The sequence below is a fragment of the Mesoplodon densirostris genome, chromosome 18 (assembly GCF_025265405.1).
Source record: "Mesoplodon densirostris isolate mMesDen1 chromosome 18, mMesDen1 primary haplotype, whole genome shotgun sequence".
Lineage (NCBI taxonomy): Eukaryota > Metazoa > Chordata > Mammalia > Artiodactyla > Ziphiidae > Mesoplodon > Mesoplodon densirostris.
In genome coordinates, this window is record NC_082678.1 from 13,313,587 (window position 1) to 13,335,659 (window position 22,073).

Genomic DNA, 22,073 nt, shown 5'->3' on the forward strand with positions numbered 1-22,073 from the left:
TTCTCCATATAGCTGTTACAACTGCTAACAGCTATAAAAGAGGAAATAGACAGTAACACAATAACAGTGGGGGACCTTAACACCTCACTTACACCAAAGGACACATCATCCAGACAGAAAATTAATATGGAAACACAAGCTTTAAATGACACAATAGACCAGATAGATTTAATTGATATTTATAGGACATTCCATCCAAAAACAGCAAATTACACTTTCTTCTCAAGTGCACATGGAACATTCTCCAGGATAGATCACATCTTGGGTCACAAATCAAGCCTCAGTAAATTTAAGAAAATTGAAATTATATCAAGCATCTTTTCTGACCACGATGCTATGAGATTAGAAATCAATTACAGGGAAAAAAAACGTAAAAAACACAAACACATGGAGGCTAAACAATACGTTACTAAATAACCAAGAGATCACTGAAGAAATCAAAAAGGAAATCAAAAAATACCTAGAGACAAATTACAACGAAAACACGACAATCCAAAACCTATGGGATGCAGCAAAAGCAGTTCTAAGAGGGAAGTTTATAGCAACACAAGCCTACCTCAAGAAACAAGAAAAATCGCAAATAAACAATCTAACCTTACACCTAAAGGAACAACAGAAAGAAGAACAAACAAAACCCAAAGTTAGTAGAAGGAAAGAAATCATAACAATCAGAGCAGAAATAAATGAAATAGAAACAAAGAAAATAACAAAGACCAATAAAACTAAAAGCTGGTTCTTTGAGAAGATAAACAAAATTGATAAACCATTAGCCAGACTCATCAAGAAAAAGAGGGAGAGGACCCAAATCAATAAAATTAGAAATGAAAAAAGAGAAGTTACAATGGACACCACAGAAATACAAAGCATCATAAGAGACTACTACAAGCAACTCTATGCCAATAAAATGGACAACCTGGAAGAAATGGACAAATCCTTGGAAAGGTATAACCTTCCAAGACTAAACCAGGAAGAAATAGAAAATATGAACAGACCAATCACAAGTCATGAAATTGAAACTGATTAAAAATCTGCCAACAAACAAAAGTCCAGGACCAGATGGCTTCACAGGTGAATTCTATCAAACATTTAAAGAAGAGCTAACACCCATCCTTCTCAAACTCTCCCAAAAAATTGCAGAGGAAGGAACACTCCCAAACTCATTCTATGAGGCCACCATCACCCTGATACCAAAACCAGACAAAGATACTACAAAAAAAGAAAATTACAGACCAATTATCTGACGAATATAGATGCAAAAATCCTCAACAAAATACCAGCAAACAGAATCCAACAACACATTAGAAGGGTCATACACCATGATCAAGTGGGATTTATCCCAGGGATGCAAGGATTCTTCAATATACGCAAATCAATCAATGTGATACACCATACTAAAAAACTGAATAAGAACCATATGATCATCTCAACAGATGCAGAAAAAGCTTCTGACAAAATTCAACACCCATTTATGATAAAAACTCTCCAGAAAGTGGGCACGGAGGGAACCTACCTCAACATAATAAAGGCCATATACAACAAACTCACAGCCAACATCATTCTCAATGGTGAAAAACTGAAAGCATTTCCTCTATGATCAGGAACAAGACAAGGATGTCCACTCTCACCACTATTATTCAACATAGCTTTGGAAGTCCTAGCCACAGCAATCAGAGAGAAAAATAAATAAAAGGAATACAAATTGGAAAAGAAGAAGTAAAACTGTCACTGTTAGCAGATGACATGATACTATACATAGAGAATCCTAAAGATGCCACCAGAAAACTATTAGGGCTAATCAATGAATTTGGTAAAGTTGCAGGATACAAAATTAATGCACAGAAATCTCTTGCATTCCTATACACTAACAACAAAAGATCAGAAAGAGAAATTAAGGAAACAATCCCATTCACCACTGCAACAAAAAAAATAAAATACCTAGGAATAAACCTACCTAAGGAGGTAAAAGACCTGTACTTAGAAAACTATGACACCGATGAAAAAATTCAAAGATGACACAGATGGAGAGATATACCATGTTCCTGGATTAGAAGAGTCAATATTGTGAAAATGTCTATATTACTCAAAGCAATCTACAGAGTCAATGCAATCCCTATCAAATTACCAGTGGCATTTTTTTACAGAACCAGAAGAAAAAATCTTAAAATTGGTATGGAGACACAAAAGACCCCAAATAGCCAAAGCAGTCTTGAGGGAAAAAAACGGAGCTGGAGAAATCAGACTCCCTGACTTCAGACTATACTACAAAGCTACAGTAATCAAGACAGTATGGTACTGGCACAAAAACAGAAACATAGATCAATGGAACAGGATAGAAAGCCCAGAGATAAACCCACGCACCTATGGTCAACTAATCTATGACAAAGGAGGCAAGGATATACAATGGAGAAAAGACAGTCTCTTCAATAAGTGGTGCTGGGAAAACTGGACAGCTACATGTAAAAGAATGAAATTAGAACACTCCCTAACACCATACACAAAAATAAACTCAAAATGGATTCGAGACCTAAATGTAAGACCGGACATTATAAAACTCTTAGAGGAAAACATAGGAAGAACACTCTTTGACATAAATCACAGCAAGATCTTTTTTGATCCACCTCCTAGAGAAATGGAAATAAAAACAAAAATAAACAAATGGAATTTAATGAAACTTAAAAGCTTTTGCAAAGCAAAGGAAACTACAAACAAGATGAAAAGACAACCCTCAGAATGGGAGAAAATATTTGCAAATGAAACAACGGACAAAGGATTACTCCCCAAAATATATAAACAGCTCATGCAGCTCAATATTAAAAAATCAACCCAATCAAAAAATGGGCAGAAGGGTTTCCCTGGTGGCGCAGTGGTTGAGAGTCCAGCTGCCGATGCAGGGGACACGGGTTCGTGCCCCCGTCCAGGAAGATCCCACATGCCATGGAGCAGCTGGGCCCGTGAGCCATGGCCGCTGAGCCTACACGTCCGGAGCCTGTGCTCCACAACGGGAGAGGCCACAACAGTGAGAGGCCCGCATACTGCAAAAAAAAAAAAAAAAAAAAAGTGCAGAAGACCTAAATAGACATTTCTCCAAAGAAGACATACAGATGGCCAAGAAGCACATGAAAAGCTACTCAACATCACTAATTATTAGAGAAATGCAAATCAAAACTACAGTGAGGTATCAGCTCACACCAGTTAGAATGGGCATCATCAGAAAATCTACAAACAACAAATGCTGGAGAGGGTGTGGAGAAAAGGGAACCCTCTTGCACTGCTGGTGGGAATGTAAATTGACACAGCCACTATGGAGAACAGTATGGAGGTTCCTTAAAAAACTAAAAATAGAATTACCATATGACCCAGCAATCCCACTACTGGGCATATACCCAGAGAAAACCATAATTCAAAACGACACATGCACCCCAATGTTCATTGCAGCACTATTTACAATAGCCAGGTCATGGAAGCAACCTAAATGCCCATCAACAGATGAATGGGTAAAGAAGATGTGGTACATATATACAATGGAATATTACTCAGCCATAAAAAGGAATGAAATTGGGTCATTTGTAGAGACGTGGATGGATCTAGAGACTGTCATACAGAGTGAAGTAAGTCAGAAAAAGAAAAACAAATATCGTATATTAATGCATACATGTGGAACCTAGAAAAATGGTACAGATGAACCAGTTTGCAGGGCAGAAATAGAGACACAGATGTAGAGAACAAACGTATGGACTCCAAGGGGGGAAACTGGCGGGCGGGGGATGAACTGGGGGACTGGGATTGACATATATACACTAATATGTATAAAATAGATAACTAACAAGAAACTGCTGTATAAAAAAATAAATAAATAATTCAAAAAGAAAAAACACCCCCTAAAAAAAAGAAAAAGAAAATGCTCCAACTTACAAAACAGAAGCACAGGAGCCCTTGTCTGCATCCATTTGGTCTGAAACACGGACAGAACCAGCAAGATGAAAAGACCAAATTACAAAGAAAAGCTGACCCCAGGGGAAAGAGGAGAACCTCGGGAACAGTAGAGAACAGCCAGAACTCAGCTCAGAGAGACTTGGAAAGACAGCACAGCCCTCACGGAAGAACAGAGACCAGGAAAGCAGGTGATTCCAGTGCTTCCCTCAGCAACCCCCCACCTCCAAACCCCAGTAAATCAACAAAGAGAAACAAATCCACAAGGAAAAAGAGAACAGAAGAAACAGTAGCTAAGAGACTTCAGCAGTGACTTCCAAGTTGTAACTGAGCTGCACAGGGGAAGTACAGAAGCAGAGCCCAGCGGTGGGGCACAGCTGGGAGGCCAGAGGCCTGAGGTGCCAGGGACAGCCCAGGGTAGGACAAAGGTGGGGCTGAAAACAGGAGGAGTTGTCCAAGGCTCCAGGCCACAGCACCGTGTCCATACAGGCAGAAGACTAAAGATTTACTTTTTTAAAAAAAATAAATTTATTTATTTTATTTTTGGCTGCGTTGGGTCTTCCTTGCTGCACACGGGCTTTCACTAGCTGCAGCGAGCGGGGGCTACTCTTCGTTGCAATGCGTGGGCTTCTCATTGCGGTGGCTTCTCTCGTTGCGGAGCACGGGCTCTAGGCGTGCGGGCTTCAGTAGTTGTGGCTCGCTGGCTCTAGAGCACAGGCTCAGTAGTTGTGGCACTCAGCCTTAGCTGCTCTGCAACATGCGGGATCTTCCCGGACCCAGGCTCAAACCCGTGTCCACTGCACTGGCAGGCGGATTCTTAAGCACTGCGCCACCAGGGAAGCCCTAAAGGTTTACTCTTGAGAATGGAGAATACCACAGTCACTAGCCATATTTGGGTTTTTTTAACTTAAATCAAATAAAATTTAAGATTCAAAGAAAAAAACAAAAAATAAAATAAAATTCAGTTCCTCAGTCATACGAGCCATATTTCAAGTGCTCCACAGTCACATGTGGCTAGTGGTGACATTACCAGACAGCACAGGTCTAGGACATTCCATCATTGCACAGAGCTATCCTGGACAGAGGTGTCCTGAAGAGGGTAGGCTGAAGGGCTTAGGGCTGGAAGCCAGGCTCGGTGCCCGACTCAAAAGGGAATTCTGGGCCAGGAGGCCCACAGCAGGACCCTCCCCACAGGGCCACAGGGCCCAGCAGCTGGGGGTGTGCTCCCCAGGGAGGAAAACTGGGCCTGTAAGACAACTTTGAAATATACCAAACCAAGGACAAGCACTCTTATAAAGTAAAAAACAACTGTCAAAATAAATTCAAAAATAAATAAATAAATAAATAATAAATTCAAGAACATCTTCTACATGCAAAACAAAGGTCCAAAAGCAGAACTATAAGGGAAAAGCTTAGGGACCCAGAGGATCACTCCTGGAAATTCACAGGCACACCAGAAGAAGGCAGGGCAGAGAAACGATCTAAAACACACCAGAAGTAAAGTTCCCCGTACCAAAGGATGCAAGTCTTCAGCTAATGCCCAGCATATGACAAAAAAGCCTTGAGCAAGTCATACCCTCCTAAAATATCAGGTTCTAGAAAAGCCTCCTGAAAAAGAAACTCAGACTTGGACATGGCATAACTGGATGAGGGAAGACGATGGACCCATGCCTTCCATCCCCACCCAGCCAAGCTGCCAACCACGCATGAAATGTATTTATTCTGCCTGAGATAGCTGAGAGTTCAGAAAACTTACCTTCTACCAAACCTGTTAAAAAAGAAACACCAGCACGCACAGCACCAGCCCACTTTTTAAAAGGCACCTGTGTGCACACTGAGGCTAACCCTTGGGGCCTCCCTGGTGATGTGTCTAAGATCTCCACAGCCCTGGGGGCAAGCAGCGCTGATGACCCCGTATCACGGGCAAGAGAACTCAGGCACAGAGCAGCTAAGTGGCAGAGCTGGGATGTAAATCTAAGCGGTCTAGCCCCGGGGTTCGGGACCCTAACCCCCATCCCATGCTGCCCTTCAACTGAAGTTACTATCGCTACCTTCCTCCTTCTCAAGTTCACTGCCAGGAGCAGGTGTTACTACTGTAGGCCCCACTAATGAGTAAGACCTGGGCACTTTATCCTGATACCCTCTGCTGTGCACAGGCGCGCGCGCATGCACACACGCGCACACACACACACACACTCCATGCACCAAGGCCTCTGCGATCATCTGTAACTGAACGATCAAAAATCAAAATCCTCAGCCTCTATTCTTACCTAGGTGTGGGTCCAACAGGTGAGGCTGCTCCTGATATCTGTCCATTATTACTAAAAAGAAAAACAATGTGAGAATTAACATGCACATGAGCCTCGGAAACACTCGAGTTTTCCCACACTGACTTGCAGGGCAGCTCCCAAGAGCACAGGCCAGCTGGAGTGAGCCCCCACCCACCCACTTCCTCAGGGCCACTGTGCCCTGGCCTCTGCTCTCTGCTTGCTCAGCACACCTTCCTCTCAGGTCCTCGCTTCTTCCTTTCTTCACGGCCTGCTGACAGCCAAGCTGAGCTCTCCCCTTCATTAGACACACACCTTCCACACCCTTCACTCTCCTCTGCTACACACACCAAGCCATGTGCCCTCCCAGCCCTCACACCACGGCCTCCTTAATCCCAGGCAGCCTGGTTTCCACTCCTACCAGCAGCTAGAACTGCTCCTATCAGATCCCACGACCACTTGGGTTATGGCAGTTCTTATGCACCACACACCTCCACATCTGACCAGTCCCTAGGAATGGGAAAGTGGGCTTTCACTGGTCTCTGGATATACACGTCACCCTCAGGACAGTTCTACGCCAGAGGTATTTTCAGTGCTAACCGCAGCCGACAGCCAAAGAAACCGCACAATCAAGCAATTAGCCCAAGTGGCAGAGGGGTATTCAAGCCCAGGGTCGAGTTGCCGAAGTGTGTGCTCCTTCCACTCAGCCAGCCACACTGCCCCCCTCCTGAAGTTCAGAGTTGTCATTACATACCCATGAACACAAAATTATATGGAAATTTCTTTAGCTAAAAGGGTCCACGAGGGCGGTTTTACTGAATCACAAAACCCTACGTAGTTATCTAATCACGGGATCCTAAGGAGTCATTTGGAAATCAGTTACCCGTTATAGACAACTGCAAGGGTCCGTCTAAACTTGGAGAACCTAGACTAATAACTGAGCATCCTACGGTGCGCCTATCCGATATCCTGCGCTGTCCTGCAGTCTTGACAGAGCCATGGGCGCTGCCTACAGCTAAGGCTCTGGGTGGGGGCCCCACAACCGCACAGCCAGCCCGGTCCCCGCCCGCTCCAACCTGTTCTCGCCTCTCTTGCTCCCACTGCCCCGTCCACACAGGTGTCTCGGAGGAAATGCTCTTTGCTGTGGTCCTAGGGCGGACTGGGAGACGAGCCGCCCAGGGGAGGTCCACCCGCCCCCTCCTGACGGAGGTCGGCCAGAAGGCCCACTGCCCTCCACCTCTCACGCGCGCCCGTGTCTGGAACCGCAAGAAAGGAGACCTGCACAGCCTGCGCTGCCCCCCTCCCCTCCTCCGGCCCGCGCGCACCCCGGAACCGTTCCAGGGCGCCCTCCCGGGCCGCGCGGTCTCCAAGCACCGCCGGTAGGCGGCCGAGCAGCTCCTTCGTCTCCGCGCTCTCGCCGAAAGACTCGAGAGAGGCGCCGCAGGCCAGCGCCACGTCCTCCGCCGCATCCTCCGCCCGGTCCTCCACCGGATCCTCCACGGCGCCCACGGCCGGCTCCTCGCTCAAGGCCATCTTCGGCGGCCGGACGGTGCCCGCAGACTCGCAGCCGGCTCCACACGCGCGCGGGGCGCGGGGCGTGGAACACGAGGCACCGAACGCTCAAGACTGCTGAGACGGAGAAGGCGGCAATGACGCCGGCCCCGCCCCACAACCTCCGACCCTGCGCGCCGGCCCCGCTACAGAGCGCGCCGGCCGCCAAAATACTGCGCGCGGAGGCGGTGCCGAGCTCGAGTGGGGCGGGGCCAGAGGGCTGGGTGGGGCGACAAGATCCCACAAGCAGGCTGCGCAGCTTTCCCCGAGCACGCGCGCAGAGTTCAGGACCCGGGGGTCTTTCTGCTAAGCCGTCTGCAGGTGCGCAGGGCTGCAGTGGGCGTGGCTCCAGCTCGCTAGACAGGCACTTTCCAGACAACAGATGAGTGGGCGCTCGTAAAGCCCCGAAATAATTGGTGATTCGGCAGGAGTGATAACGGCGCGGCTCAGGTCTTCCAAGACGCGCACAAGGGTGGCCGAGGTGCCCGGCAGCCCCGCCCTTCCACGGTGGCAGCCCTACACGCCGACCCCCTGGACACCCCGACACCCTGACCACTCCAGGCACCCGCCAGGACACACCCCTTACCCAAGGCTACCGCCCCCCCCACATACACACACCCTTCTTATTGAGCAAAAAACACCAGCTGCAAAACGGAGCGCGGGAGAGCGGCTGAGAAGTGGCTGCAGCACATGGCGGGTGGGGGGAGGTCTTTCTTCCACCTGTCCACCTCAGTAAGGTGGACTTGGAGCCCTGCTCAGCCCCAGAGATACTGCTCCAGAGGTGGGCCCATCTCATGGTCCCCAACTCTGCCTAAGCCAGAAACAGGAGACCCGAATCCACAGGGGGCCATAACACCAAATTCCACCTAAGCAAACCCCAGATCTGTGTGAATTTCTGTACAACTATCATGAAAGTATCCAAACTCCAAGTTCCCCCCAGATTGGAATAGGTCATGAGCCTGCCGGAGACCTTTCAGGTGGTCTGGGCCCCCATAAATTAACCCAGCTTCATGGAGGACGGAGACGCAGGTGAAACTAAGACACACACAGTTCCATCCCTGAAACCACCATGGGCTTTATTCATCTCTGAAGCCGCCTCTGGTGCTGCCGCCCTGGTCCTTTGGCAAGCGGCTGGGCAGGGGGCACAGGCTGGCTGCTACTTGAGAAGCTTCCTCATGGTGCCCAGGGATGGGCTCCTGTACTGCTTCCCGAAGTGGTTCCAGTGATTCAGGTAGTTAAAGAGCTGATAGAGCAGCAGCCGCCTGTCAAACCCTGGAGCCTTGGGGACCTTCTGGTGGTAGGCGGTGAAGAAGGGCCTGGGAAACCCCCCGAACATCAAGGCAATCGCCAGTTCAAACTCAGAATGACCGTAGAAGGAGGCCGGGTCGTAAATAATGGGGCCGGTGTCGTCCTCGGCCACATTTCCTGACCAGAGATCCCCATGAAGAAGGGCGGGGACAATCTCTAGGCCACAAAACAATTCTGGGATCTTCACCTAAGAAAATAATTATTGTACACAGAGTTATCACAGGCCTGGGAGCCACAGTCTCCTCATCCAGTACTTGGAAATAAGGCAAAGACGACCTTGTGTTTGCTCAGGGTCCAACCACCACTTTGTACCAAGCCCAGGGATAAGGATCCTCTGACTCCAGGGAAATGTAATTTTGTCTTAGTATTTACTACTAATTTAGGTCCAGAAGCAGTACAATATTAATGATCTCCATACAGTAGAGTAGAGAACCTCAGATGTTATGGTTTTATTGTCATGTAGCATATGAACTGTATAGCCTGAGTGGAGTCTTTTTGTATGGAACGTAGCAAACTTTCTGCGCTATTCTTTTATTTCACAGCACATATATATCTGCACCTCTTTTGTAGCCTGATTACTTCAGCAGTGAGTTAAATAAAATTTCTTTGATGCATGCTGATAGACTGATATGCGCGAGTTTGTTTTTAACATTTTGAGAGTTACGTTTTGAAACCAATCACTCTGGTTTCAAAGTGCTACCCACACCTGCTCCCCACACCTGCTCTAAGAGGTAAGAAGTTTGTGCCTTGGTGAAAAAAACAGCATAAGAATGGACAAGAAAGTAATAGTAAATGCCACCATTTACAAGCCAAACACCTACATTTCACATGAGCAAAGTTTGAGGTTAAGTAACTGGTGACCAAGCAGGTGAGAGGTGCACTCAGGGGTCAAGTATGCCCTCAGGTCCCATCCCCTTCTCAGTTTCCCCATCAAGCCAACAGTCAGGACACTTATGGGTCCATGACTTGACCAGCTCTGCTCCAGGCTCAGCAGTCCCCACTCTGGCTTTGTTCTAGCTGGGGGCCCCACACAAATGTGGTAGGCTCATAAGAGAACAGCCCCTCTCCCAGAGGATAATTGCTGTGCCCACCTGTAGCTGTGACCAGAGTTCTCGTGCCTCTCGGTCAGCATAGTCCTTCTCAATGAGGTCCAGCTGTGCTTGGAGCCGGTGCCGGGTGAAGAAGGTTGGCCAGTCATCCTGCCACTCGTTCACCTGAGCAACAAGGGAAAGGAGGGGCTGGTGCTGCAGCTGGTGGTCACAGGACAGAGTTATGCATGGCATCTGCCTAAACCCTAAAGCAACCACTAAAAGAGCACAGCAAATGTTATCGCTGTCCAACAAGGGAGATAAGATGGAATCATTAAAAATACTTACTTAGGGACCTCCCTGGTGGTGCAGTGGTTAGGAATCTGCCTGCCAATGTAGGGGACATGGGTTCAGGCCCTGGTCCGGGAGGATCCTGCGTGCCGCGGTGCAACTGGGCCCATGCGCCACAGCTGCTGAGCCTGCGCTCTAGAGACCGCGAGCCACAACTACTGAAGCCCACACACCTGGAGCCCATGCTTCCCAACAGGAGAAGCCGTCGCAGTGGGAGGCCTGCACGCCTCAACGAACAGAGGCCCCGCTCACCACAGCTGGAGAAGGCCTGCGCGCACAGCAACGAGGACCCAACGCAGCCAAAAATAAATAAGTAAATAAAATTTTTTAAAATACTTAAGTTGAGAGTCCGCCTGCCGATGCAGGGGACACGGGTTCGCGCCCCGGTCCGGGAGGATCCCACATGCCGCGGAGCGGCTGGGCCCATGAGCCATGGCCGCTGAGCCTGCGCGTCCGGAGCCTGTGCTCCGCAACGGGAGAGGCCACAGCAGTGAGAGGCCCGCGTACCGCAAAAAACAAAAACAAAACAAATAAAATACTTAAGTTAATTCGAAAGGGGGATAAAGAATAAAAGGAGAGCAAAGAACAGAGAAGACAAATAAAAAAGAAATGACAACAGTTCCAAACCTAACCATATCAATAAGTACATTAAAAGTTAATTCGAAAGAGAGCATAAAGAATAAAAGGTGGGACTTCCCTGGTGGTGCAGTGGTTAAGAATCCGCCTGCCAGGGCTTCCCTGGTGGCACAGTGGTTGAGAGTCCGCCTGCCGATGCAGGGGACATGGGTTCGTGCCCCGGTCCGGGAAGATCCCACATGCCGTGGAGCGGCTGGGCCTGTGAGCCATGGCCGCTAAGCCTGCGTGTCCGGAGCCTGTGCTCCGCAATGGGAGAGGCCACAACAGTGAGAGGCCCGTGTACCGCAAAAAAAAAAAAAAAAAAAAGAATCCGCCTGCCAATGCAGGGCACACAGGTTCGAGCCCTGGTCCGGGAAGATCTCATATGCCGCGGAGCAACTAAGCCCATGCGCCACAACTACTAAGCCTGCGCTCTAGAGCCCGCGAGCCACAACTACTGAGCCCACATGCCACAACTACTGAAGCCCATACGCCTAGAGCCCAAGCTCTGCAACAAGAGAAGCCACTGCAATGAGAAGCCTGCGCACCGCAATGAAGAGTAGCCCCCACTCGCAGCAACTAGAGAATGCCCACACGCAGCAATGAAGACCCAACAACGAAGACCCAATGCACCAAAAAATAAATAAATTTATAGAAACAACAACAATAAAGAAAAAAAGAATAAAAGGGGAGCAGAGAACAGATAAGACAAATCAAAAAGAAATGACAACAGTTCCAAACCCAACCATATCAATAAGTACATTAAATGTCTAAACACCCCAGTTAAATGACAAGAGATCAACAGGTTAGAAAAATAAAGCAATTATTTTTAATCCAATTATATTTTTTAACCAAATTATAAGCTGTGTACAAGAAATGCACTTTATATATAAAAACAGAAACAGGTTAAAAGGATAGAAAAAATAAATCATGCTAACACTAGTCAAAAGAAAGCTGGAGGGCTTCCCTGGTGGCACAGTGGTTAAGAATCGCCTGCCAATGCAGGGGACACAGGTTCGAGCCCTGGTCCGGGAAGATCCCATATGCCACGGAGCAACTGGGCCTGCATGCCACAACTACTGAGCCTGCGCTCTAGAGCCCGTGAGCCACAACTACTTAAGCCCACGCGCCTAGAGCCCGTGCTCCGCAACAATAGAAGCCACCGCAATGAGAAGCCCGCGCACAGCAATGAAGAGCCAACACAGCCAAAAATAAAAATAAATTAAATAAATAAAATTTTGTAAAAAAAGAAAGCTGGAGTAGCTATATTAATATGGAAGTAAATTTCAGAGCAAAGAATATCACCAAGTATAAAGAAAGTCATCTCACTGTGGAAAGGAAGTCAACTGATGAGGAAGATATAATAATCCTAAACAATTATGTCCCTACTATATGGCAAATAAGCACATGAATAGATGCTCCACATCCTTAGTCATCAGGGAAAATAGAACCTCACTGAGATACCTCACAATCACTAGGATGGCTACAATTTTAGAAAAAGGAAAATACCAAGTATGCGAGGATGCCAAGGACCTGGAACGTTCATACACTGATGGTGTGAATGTAAAATGGTATAACCACTTTGGAAAATATTTTGGTAGTTTCTTAAAAAGTTAAATATAAGCCTACATTTGACCTAGTCATTGGCTCCTAGGTACTTACCCAAAATAAATGGAAGCATTTGTCCACACAAACTCTTGCACATGAAGGCTCATAGCGGCTTTATTTGTGAAAGCAAAACCCGGAAACAACTCAGATGTCCATCAACAGATGAATGGATAAACACACTGTGGTTTATCATACAATGGAATGGACTTTTGACACAGGCAACAACATGGATGAATATCAAAATGTTTGTGCTAAGTAAAAGAAGCCAGACAAAAAGGAGTACACACCATATGATTCCATTTATATTAAATTACACAAAATGCAAACCTATCTATGGTGATAGAAAACAGATCAGCAGTTGCCAGGGGCAGGGAAGGGCAGGAGGAAAACATTACAAAAGGGCAGGAGGACACTTTTTTGGTGATGGATATACTCATTGACCTGACTGCGGTTAGCAGTTCACAGGCACATACATACGTCAAAACTTACCAAACTGTACATTTTAAATAGGTGCCGTTTATTTTATGTCAATTATACTTTAATAGAGTTGTTTAAAAAAAAAGATGCAAAGCTTATTTTATACAAAGGGTTACTTTGTGAAATTCCTTAAGGGAGGAACTTTCCGGAGAGCATGCATCTCTGGTCAGCATCCTCAGCATGGAGACTCCCTGTGCAGAGGGTTGTGGTGGCTGAGGCCCTGGGTTCACCCCCTTGGTGCTAGGTGCACCTCAAGAGAAGGCGGGAGGCCTCCTCCCCAAACAGCCTGAGGCGTATGGGATGGCATGCCCTCATGCCCCATCTGCCTGCCCAGGCTCCTAGTGTCCCAGACTCGGTCTACCTCCTAGATGACCAGGTCATGAAGACACAGACTGCGTGTTTGGAGCTGGAGACCAGCACTGGCTAGCCCTCCACCTGAACCAATGGGCCATGATCCCCTCACCCATGAAAAGACATGACCTTCCCCTGAGCTACCAAAGGCGGGGCTGCCTGGGTGCATAGCTGGTGGGAGGACCCAGCTTTCACCTGGACCAGGTGGGTCAGGATGTGTGGCGGTCAGGGCCTATGCTCTGAAGCCAGACAGGGCCAAACCCTGGCCCCTCCGCTTACCAGCTGCATGACTCAGGCACCACCTGGCTTCTCTGCACATCATTTTCCTCATCTATAAAACGGGTCAATGGCAACCCGCCCCCTGATGTTGCGATGGCAACTGGGGAGTTGAGTCGGACACAGCAGCAAACAAACTGTGTCAGTCCTCTGACGGAGCCAATGGCCCCAATGGGACTCAGCTCTCTAGATGCCACCATTCAGGGTTGCCCCATGAACGGCTACAGCCCCTAAGGGCCCACTCAGTCCTCCCAAGGAGCAGGGAGCCTCTTGAAACTTCAGGCTGGTCCATCCGTGCTATGTCCATCGGACACTACATCCAGTACCATCTTGTCACAGCACAAGGGGGTGGACCAGGTGTCCTCCCAGGTTTCCTGCCCCTTCCTGGCTGGGCTGCAGCTAAACCAGGTTGGTTCACTGATCCTGGACTCTGAAGGGGCACTCGGGGGCTGCCTGTGTCCCTAACAGGCCAGCCCCATCCTCACCTGCTTCACACATCAGGGTTCTGTGTACAAGTTCATTCCTCAGCTCTTGAAAAGCCACTGTGTGAGGTCAACCAAATCTCTGTAGACTCATAGCTCTTAAACTCAACATCTGAAGCAGGATAACAAGGCACATTTGGCCATACTGGCCTGGGACCACACTATTATACTGGTCACTAGCTCCAGACAGGTGTGTAACCCCCAGGGGAGCTGGCTTCAGCAGAGATTCATAGGGTCTTAACAAGCCTGGTAAACCACTGGGTACTGTTCTAGGGACCCCAGATGTGAGGGCTACCCCTTGACTAAGATCCCTAAATCTGCCTCCAGCTTCCTAAGGATCTTGCCCCTAGTGACCTCCGCTTGGAAGAATAGCCCTCTGCCCACACCAGGCAGACATAAAAGTGTATCTATTGTACACTATGATTCCATGTATACGAAATGTCCAGAATAGGCAAATCCTAAAGACAGAAAGAGATTCATGGCTGCCGGTGACTGAGGGCGGGGGAATGGGGAGTGACTACTAATGGGTACGTGGCTTTTCTTTGGGGTGATGAAAATGTTTTGGAGTTAGATAGTGGTGATGGCTGCGTAACACTGTGAATATATTAAAAATCACTGAACTGTACACTTTAAAAGTGACATTTATGTCACTGAATTACCTCTCAATAGTACTAATAGTTTTTTTTCAATAGTACTAATAGGGCTTCCCTGGTGGCGCAGTGGTTGAGAGTTCGCCTGCCGATGCAGGGGACACGGGTTCGTGCCCCGATCCCGGAGGATCCCACATGCCGCGGAGCGGCTGGGCCCGCGAGCCATGGCCGCGGAGCCTGTGTGTCCGGAGCCTGTGCTCCGCAACGGGAGAGGCCACAGCAGTGAGAGGCCCGCGTACAGCAAAAAAAAAAAAAAAAAAAAAAAAAAAAATAGTACTAATAATTTTTAAGGGCCCCAGGAGACGGGCTGAGTGACCAGGACTTAGTCCCTGACCTCTAATGCTGCCTTACCCCCACCCACTTCCGTCCTCCACACTTAGCACATGCCCTCCTGTGATATGGCCTTTGCACCTGCTGTTTCCTCTGCTCAGAATGCTCTTCTACCTGCCCCACAGCTCCCCACCTCCTCTGAGCTCTGCTCAGTGAACCTCGACATCTACTCTCCCCAGCCCATGTATCACAACTCACACTCTGCTTTCAGAAATCAGGTAGTCAGATTTGCTGGTGCCCAGTGGACTGGCACTCTGTCACACACAAGGGGTGGGGTGACCAGCACTGGGGTGTCAGGAACTAAGCAGAAGCATCCTCGCCCAGGCACTCACCTGTGGGATGAAGCCGCAGCACGTCACCGTGTGGAAGCCGAACTTGGTCACATACTGGGGCCCGGCACCCTCAGCCCTCTGGCCTGTCAACAGAAAGTGCTGTTTGTCTTTCTCTTAAATGTCAGACCTCAGCAGAGCATCAGGATGGGCCTGGGCTGCACTGCTGGAACATGGGTGGCTGAGGATATACTACACATGGTAGCAATTGGTCCACACATGGACCAGCAAGGACACGCCTATCTCAAGCACACTGGACAGCAGAGTTGGATATAAAAGGGGTCATGAGCTGATTCTACTAGCTTATCATCAAAATTCTTATTTAACAATCTCTTTTTTCACACTGCAGTCTACAGGCAGGTGGTGTGCAACCCAACCCATTACTGAAATGTACCCCCTAAGCACCAACCCAGGGTAGATGCACCCAGGTCAAGGGTGCACAATAGCAGTCTGAACATACCCACTCTGTTCTCCTCCTCCCTCAACTTCTCCCTGAGCTTCTGGTTGTAAAGGTGCAAATCTGCCATCTGGTCTCCAAGTTTTGATGCCTGACTGAGGAAAGAAGAAATGCAGCCAATTAAAATAAGAGACAACAACCAGCTCGCATGTTCCATTTTGAGAAATGTTTTAAATACCTTAAAAATTACTCTCTGTTCTTTAAAAACTAAAAAGAAATGAACTGTAGGCAATGACCTCCAAAAAAACAAAATAGTATGAAATCACCAAGAGGGGTAGGCTTCTGTTGAAGCCCACAGAGGTACTGGGAATTAAGGGACAAATCAAGGGAAAAAGTAATGTTAAGTAGGGAAAAAAAAAAAAAGGCCCCCAATTTTTGTAAAAGCAAATGTAAATCACATATAAGAAAAAGACTGGGATGATAATCACACACCAAAATGTAGCAGTGACTGCTCCCTGCTTCTGGGATGACGGGTGCCTTTAGTTTTCTTTACATGAGCTTGCGTCTTCCACCATTTTTTAAACAATGAATATACATAACTTTAATAATTAGAAAAACAATTAAAGACTTCAGATAATTACTAGATCAGACCTCACTGCCCAAACTGAGCTGGCACGGGTGCCCTCTGAGCACAAAGCAATGGATGGTTCAAACACGCTTATCTGGCACAACTTTGTGGAGCCAAACTAACCTCAGACTGACCCTCCGTGGAAAGCCAGAGCTCCTGCCTCCATCAGGGATGGCAGGTGTGGCTCCTGGCCCTGCCTCTACTCCCTGCATGGAGTTATATGGGCAGCTCAGCAAGAGGCTGCTCCCCACCTCTCTCGTCTCCCTCTCTCTCTCTCTGTCTCTGTCTTCCTCTCTCTGTCTCCCTGTTTGTCTCTCTCTCTCTCACACACACACACACACTCTCTCTCTCTCTCTCTCTCTCTCTCTCTCTCTCTCTCTCTTACCTGCTCAGGCCCCTCATCTTCAGATGCTCCATCACAAAGGCAGCCCCACCTCCAGGCAGGTCAATCACCTTGATAGGCTGAGGCACCCGCACCAGGCCAGTGCTCCGAAGAGCCTCCAGGCTCGCCATCTCCCCCTCAAACATCTGCCGGGCCTGCGTCCAGAACAAGGCCGTGAACTCCAACGCCAGCAAGGGCTATGCAGCCAGGCTGAGGCTCACAGCCCTGCACAGAAGCCACCATGTGGGATCGCAAGCACCCAGGACCTCCAGTTGCTGAAAACTGGCTGGGGAGCAAGGCATCAGCCCCCAGAGGGTGGGACGCAATGTGGCCCCCTTTGGATAGGAAGGGGCTGCGCCGAGAGCTTAGGGTGGACAGGATGCTGAGGTCTGCACCAAGCGCTTGCTCTGAGAGGTAAGGAAGCACAGGCCATGGGGGGGTGGGGTGCTGGGGGTGCTGGGGAACCATTCGGGTGCTAAGAGTGCCATAGGGGTGCTGGGAGGTGCTGGGAGTGCCATGAAGGTACTGTGGGGTGGTGGGAGTGCTACGGGGTGTTGTAGTAGACCATGAGGGTGCTGGGGGGTATAGTGGGGTGCTGTGGGGTGCCACAGGGTGCCATGGGGGTGCTGGTGGGGTGCCTTGAAGTGCAGGTTAGTGGAGGGTATGGGGCTGGGCCTGGGTCCCCTTCCAGGTTACCTGCCCCCACGATGCCTTGAGCACTTACAGCAAATGAGAGGCAGCACAGGGCAGCATGGGGGGCATAAGTGACTGGGGCACACACTTGGGGTGGGGGAAGGCAGGGGCTGGGGGGTCCAGGGCCAGTCCCCAGAGGCAAGCACCCACCAGGGCCTGGAGGCTGGGAAGGAGCCATGCACCCCACCCAAGAAGAAGACAGCCACTCCCCAGGGCAGCGGAACAGCCTCCACTGGGACCCAGGGGGCTTCCTACTTCTAAAACATTTTGTACAAATATCCCAATTTTAAATTAGGTGAACTCTCACCTTAGGTACACTGTATCTGGGTTAAAAATGTGTTTGTTCATATGGTTTGTGAATACCTCTGGCTTATAGAATAAACCTTTGTGAACAAGATCAAAGCAGCTATTTCCACACGGGAAAAGAATTCCGTCCTTTAATTCAAGGACCTGAGGGGAGAACATGCAAGATGTCCTCCTAACTGCCAATCCACACCTAGAATCATGGAGCGGGGTGTCCAGTGACCCTCAGCCATGCTCCCAGGGTGAGACCCCAAACGTACAGGGGAAGAGGACACCTGGGCTCCAGATGGCTTATATCCTGAGGGCCTCACCTATCACCTGTTCTCGTGTATTGATTGATCACCTCCTGTGTGCCAGCACTGAAGGTTTCAAGGGTGAAAAATGGGATCCCAGCCTGGAAGAGCTTTCGGGAACCAGCTGCGAAATTTCCAGGGCCAGTGTGAACCCTGAACCCAATACCGCTTCCCAGTGGGTGGGCCTTATCGTTTTGAGGGATTTGGGTACTGAAACCAGATTCTTTAACAGTTCCTGGTGCCAACAGAGCAGGGATGCCGGACCAATGCCGACCCACTGTCCATCCTAAACGTTGGCAGTGCTGCAGGGGGACTGGAGGGGTCACTCTGGGATTTCCTCCAGCCCACAGCCAACACCCCCTCCCCACTGCCGCATCTCAAAGGGGCCTGGCCCACAGAGCACCAGGGGCCTCCTTGGAGCTGCCCACCAGGGCCAAGGGAGCGCTATCCTCAGCACCTGAGGTGCACACACTATGGTCAGTTTTCTCCACCTGTAAAGTGTTACTATTTTCCATGTATATTTAACAGCAATATTTTAAGCAGGCCATGGAAACCAGGTACAACACAAGCATGGCCTGTGAGTCGGGCAAGGGTTCTTCCTGCCTCTTTCCACCTGCCGGGGAGGACCCAGGGGCTGTGGGGAACGGAGTCCAGAGCTGAGCCCCAGGGGAGTGGCAGAAGCAGCCCAGGACCCCAAGCTTCACTGCCCCCCATGCTTGAATGGTTGAGAGATTAAAACAGACACCAAAAACTCCTGTGCATCCAGGCAAAAGGAAGTAAATTAATCCCGGTGCAGACAAAACCTCGGAATCCCACAGAAAACACTTGAGCCTCTGCAAGGCCGCAAGCTGACCCCGGGGCTGTGACTGCCAGGCCTGGCCCAGGACCAGACCACGGCGCTCCCTCTCCCTGAGCCCCTGAGCGCCTGAGCCCCCTCGCCACCTTCCTCTCCTCCCCGTCTTCCTTCCAGCCCTCCCCCACCCTCAACTCCTTCTCCCCTCCAGCTCCCGGCGCAGGCTCAGGACGCAGGGAGGGGTGGGGTGGGATGGGATGGGGTCGGGGGCACGCACCAGCGTCCTGCGGTTGACCTTGATGAACACGGGACCGGCATCCGTGTCGTAGGCGCGTCCCTCGCTGATGCAGCCGGCCCCGGGGCTCCCGAAGGCGCGCAGGGTCGTGGTGCGCAGCTCCGCGCGCAGCAGCTGCTCCATGGGGCCGGCGGCGGGATGGGGGACGGGAGACACGGGGACACGGGGGACCTGGGACCGCGCAGACAGCGGGCCGGACGCGAGCTCGCCGCTGCCGAGGCAGCTGTCCGCGGAGGAGGCGCCCGGTCTGTTTGGCCTAAGGGCTCCCAGCGCCCGGGTGTCCGGCCTCCCGCAGTCAGGCGGGGCAAGCGCTCGCCGCCCCCACCCCGTAGGCCAAGCCGGGCGGACCCAGCGCTATGGGAGGAGGGTGGAGCTCTCTGATAGGGGGACAGACGTGGAGGCGGTGCCCTCCCGTGTGTCCACAGTCAGTGAGCCTGGACCCGGCTGGAACTTGCCCAGGGCCCTGTAGGGCCTGACCTCCCTGCACCCTCTCTGAGCCTCGGCCCAGAGCCCTCCCACCCAGCAATACCCAGGACAGTCCAGGGGAGATTGCCGTCCCTGGGATGCAGGTCACAGGCCTTGCTAGGTCTCACACGATCCACAGAAGGCTGGCGGTCTTGATCACGTCGTGCCAGGCCCCAGGCACTGCCTGGTGACACCGGTTGCTGGCACTGGGCTTGCTCGTCAGGGCACCTGGTGCCCATCAGAGATAGAGTCTGCTCTTGGGGTTCTGATACCAGGCAGCTGACCGCACCCGGAGTGGGACTCTTGATTACAGAGGCTGGCTGTCCCAGGAAGGGAGCTTCCTGGCACAGATGTGCCAGGACTTCCCTGGTGGTCCAGTGGTTAATACTCTGCTCTCCCAATGCAGGGGGCCCAGGTTCCATACCTGGTCGGGGAACTAGATCCCGCATGCCACAGCTAAAGATCCCACATGCCGTAATGAAGATCCTGCATGCTGCAACTAAGACCCAGTGCAGCCAAATAAATAAATAAATAAATATTAAGAAAAAACACACACATGTGCCATGTGCACAAAGGCATGCACACATGCCCTCACACATGCACGGCCAAGAGCAGGTGGGCAGGAGACTGTTTGGCATCTGTAGCAAGTCTCCCTCCTCCCAGCTCTCCCTCTCAGTCTGGTGAAGCCCAAGCTCCTCTTGTATCCCAAAAAGGGATCCATGACAGTAAAGATAAGCTCTCGTACTTCTGCAGACATCTTTATTCTCGATGGGCAGTCCTGCTGGATATGGAATTCCAAGCTGTTCTTGCATCACTGAGATGGCTCTGTGGCCTCACCTTCCAGCTCCCGTGCTGTTGAAAAGCTGGAAGCCAGTTGGATTCTTATTCTCTGTGTGGAAACTATTCTCTCTCTGGAGGCTTTTGGATCCTCTCTTTGTTGCCGGTATGTGACAATTCCCCAGGGAAGTGCCCAAGATGAGTCTCCTCTGGACAGGACAGGTGGGCCATTTCAGGATGGAAACTTGGGTCCTCCAACCCCGGGAGGTTGCCTTCAGCTTCTTCAGCTTTTTCCTTATGATTTCCATCCTGTTTTCTCTGTTCTCTCGGAATTCCAAATCTTTGGTCTAAAGCCAGTCCCAAAGCTGCCAGGGTCAGGTGCCCATGAGCTCCACCCTCCTGCCCCCTCCTGCCCTTTCTTGCAGGAGACGCTGGTCTTGACTGAGCCCCATTCTGGGCTATGCCCACGGTTTGCCCAAGCAGGGTCTGAACATACTGGGTGGCAGCCAGGCAGGGGCACACCATCTTACTGGTCCCGAACCCAGGTACTTGGGGCTGCTCCCCAGGCCTCCCAGCTCCCATCTGGGCAGTCCTGGGTCCAAGGGCAGAATCCTCAGCATGAAGACACGTGCCTAGGAGAGCACACTGACTTCGCAAACCAGCCCGCCCTCCTCCCAAGCCTGCATCTGAGTTTTGGTTTGTGATAGGAAGCTCAACTGGGAGATGTGACTCAGACACATCCAAGCAGCCCCTTCCCCAAGAACCAGAATGATGGCTGCAAAGGTGCAGAAGGCACCTCTCAGCCCCAACTGTAGCTAAAACTCAGGTAGCTATTGCAGGAGTTCTCAGGAAATGTATCTGGGGGTGTGGATTGGGGTGGTAGAACCAGCCAAGGTACTGGGGTCACTGTGCAGAGGAGCGACTCTCCTGCTCACTCAGACCCTTACGGTGAATACCGAGTCCAGTGGCACCGAGAAGGGAAACACAGCCCATGGCCAAATGTGTCCCATTTCTCCGTGTGGAGGGAGTCTCAGGAGGGTGGGGAGGGTGTAATGCTGCTCAGAAAAGGGGCACCAGGAAGGCAGCTGTGGGCACAGCCCCAGGGCCATCACAGCAGCCCGTTCTGAAATCAGGCAGCTGGGGCAGGGGTTGGGATCCTAAGGCCTGGCTGCCAGCAGGGCCGGTGGACGTGGTCCAGGTGTCAAGGCTAGCCCACCATCCTGGCCTTCACCGTACGCATACTGCGTTCATGCCCCTCACAGACTCTGGGAAAGGGAGGGGTATTCTGCCACCTCTTAGGAATTCAGAGTCGGCTGTGATGGGGTGGCTCTTCCATGCCGACCACAGTCCCCCACCACCCTGATCTCTGATCGCTGTTTCTGAACAATTTCCAGGATATCTGCACACTTCTGCCCAAGAGGAAACCCCAGCCGGGAGGCAAGCTCTCACACAAGGAGATTTTGGAAGCAATTTCACTGGGAGAAGATGAGGAGG

General features: G+C 50.4%; 2 protein-coding genes across 2 annotated transcripts in view; both read right to left on the reverse strand.

Annotated features, from left to right (window-relative positions):
* TBCD (tubulin folding cofactor D) overlaps positions 1 to 7,854 on the reverse strand; it is a 177,350-nt gene extending 169,496 nt beyond the window's left edge. The window contains exons 1-2 of the mRNA XM_060081511.1: positions 7,523 to 7,854; positions 6,201 to 6,251 (exon numbers count right to left, since the gene is read on the reverse strand). Coding sequence (XP_059937494.1) covers positions 6,201 to 6,251; positions 7,523 to 7,730 — 259 coding nt within the window. The 5' untranslated portion in view covers positions 7,731 to 7,854. The remainder of the gene's footprint in view (positions 1 to 6,200; positions 6,252 to 7,522) is intronic.
* Positions 7,855 to 8,809: 955 nt separating this feature from the next.
* Positions 8,810 to 19,675, reverse strand: FN3K (fructosamine 3 kinase). Its single transcript, XM_060081234.1, has 6 exons — positions 19,320 to 19,675; positions 16,964 to 17,115; positions 16,014 to 16,105; positions 15,557 to 15,639; positions 10,148 to 10,270; positions 8,810 to 9,243 (listed from the first exon to the last, which is right to left on the reverse strand). Exons 1-6 carry the CDS (start codon positions 19,458 to 19,460, stop codon positions 8,905 to 8,907), a joined length of 930 nt encoding a protein of 309 aa, XP_059937217.1. The 5' UTR covers positions 19,461 to 19,675; the 3' UTR covers positions 8,810 to 8,904.
* Positions 19,676 to 22,073: the final 2,398 nt, after the last annotated feature.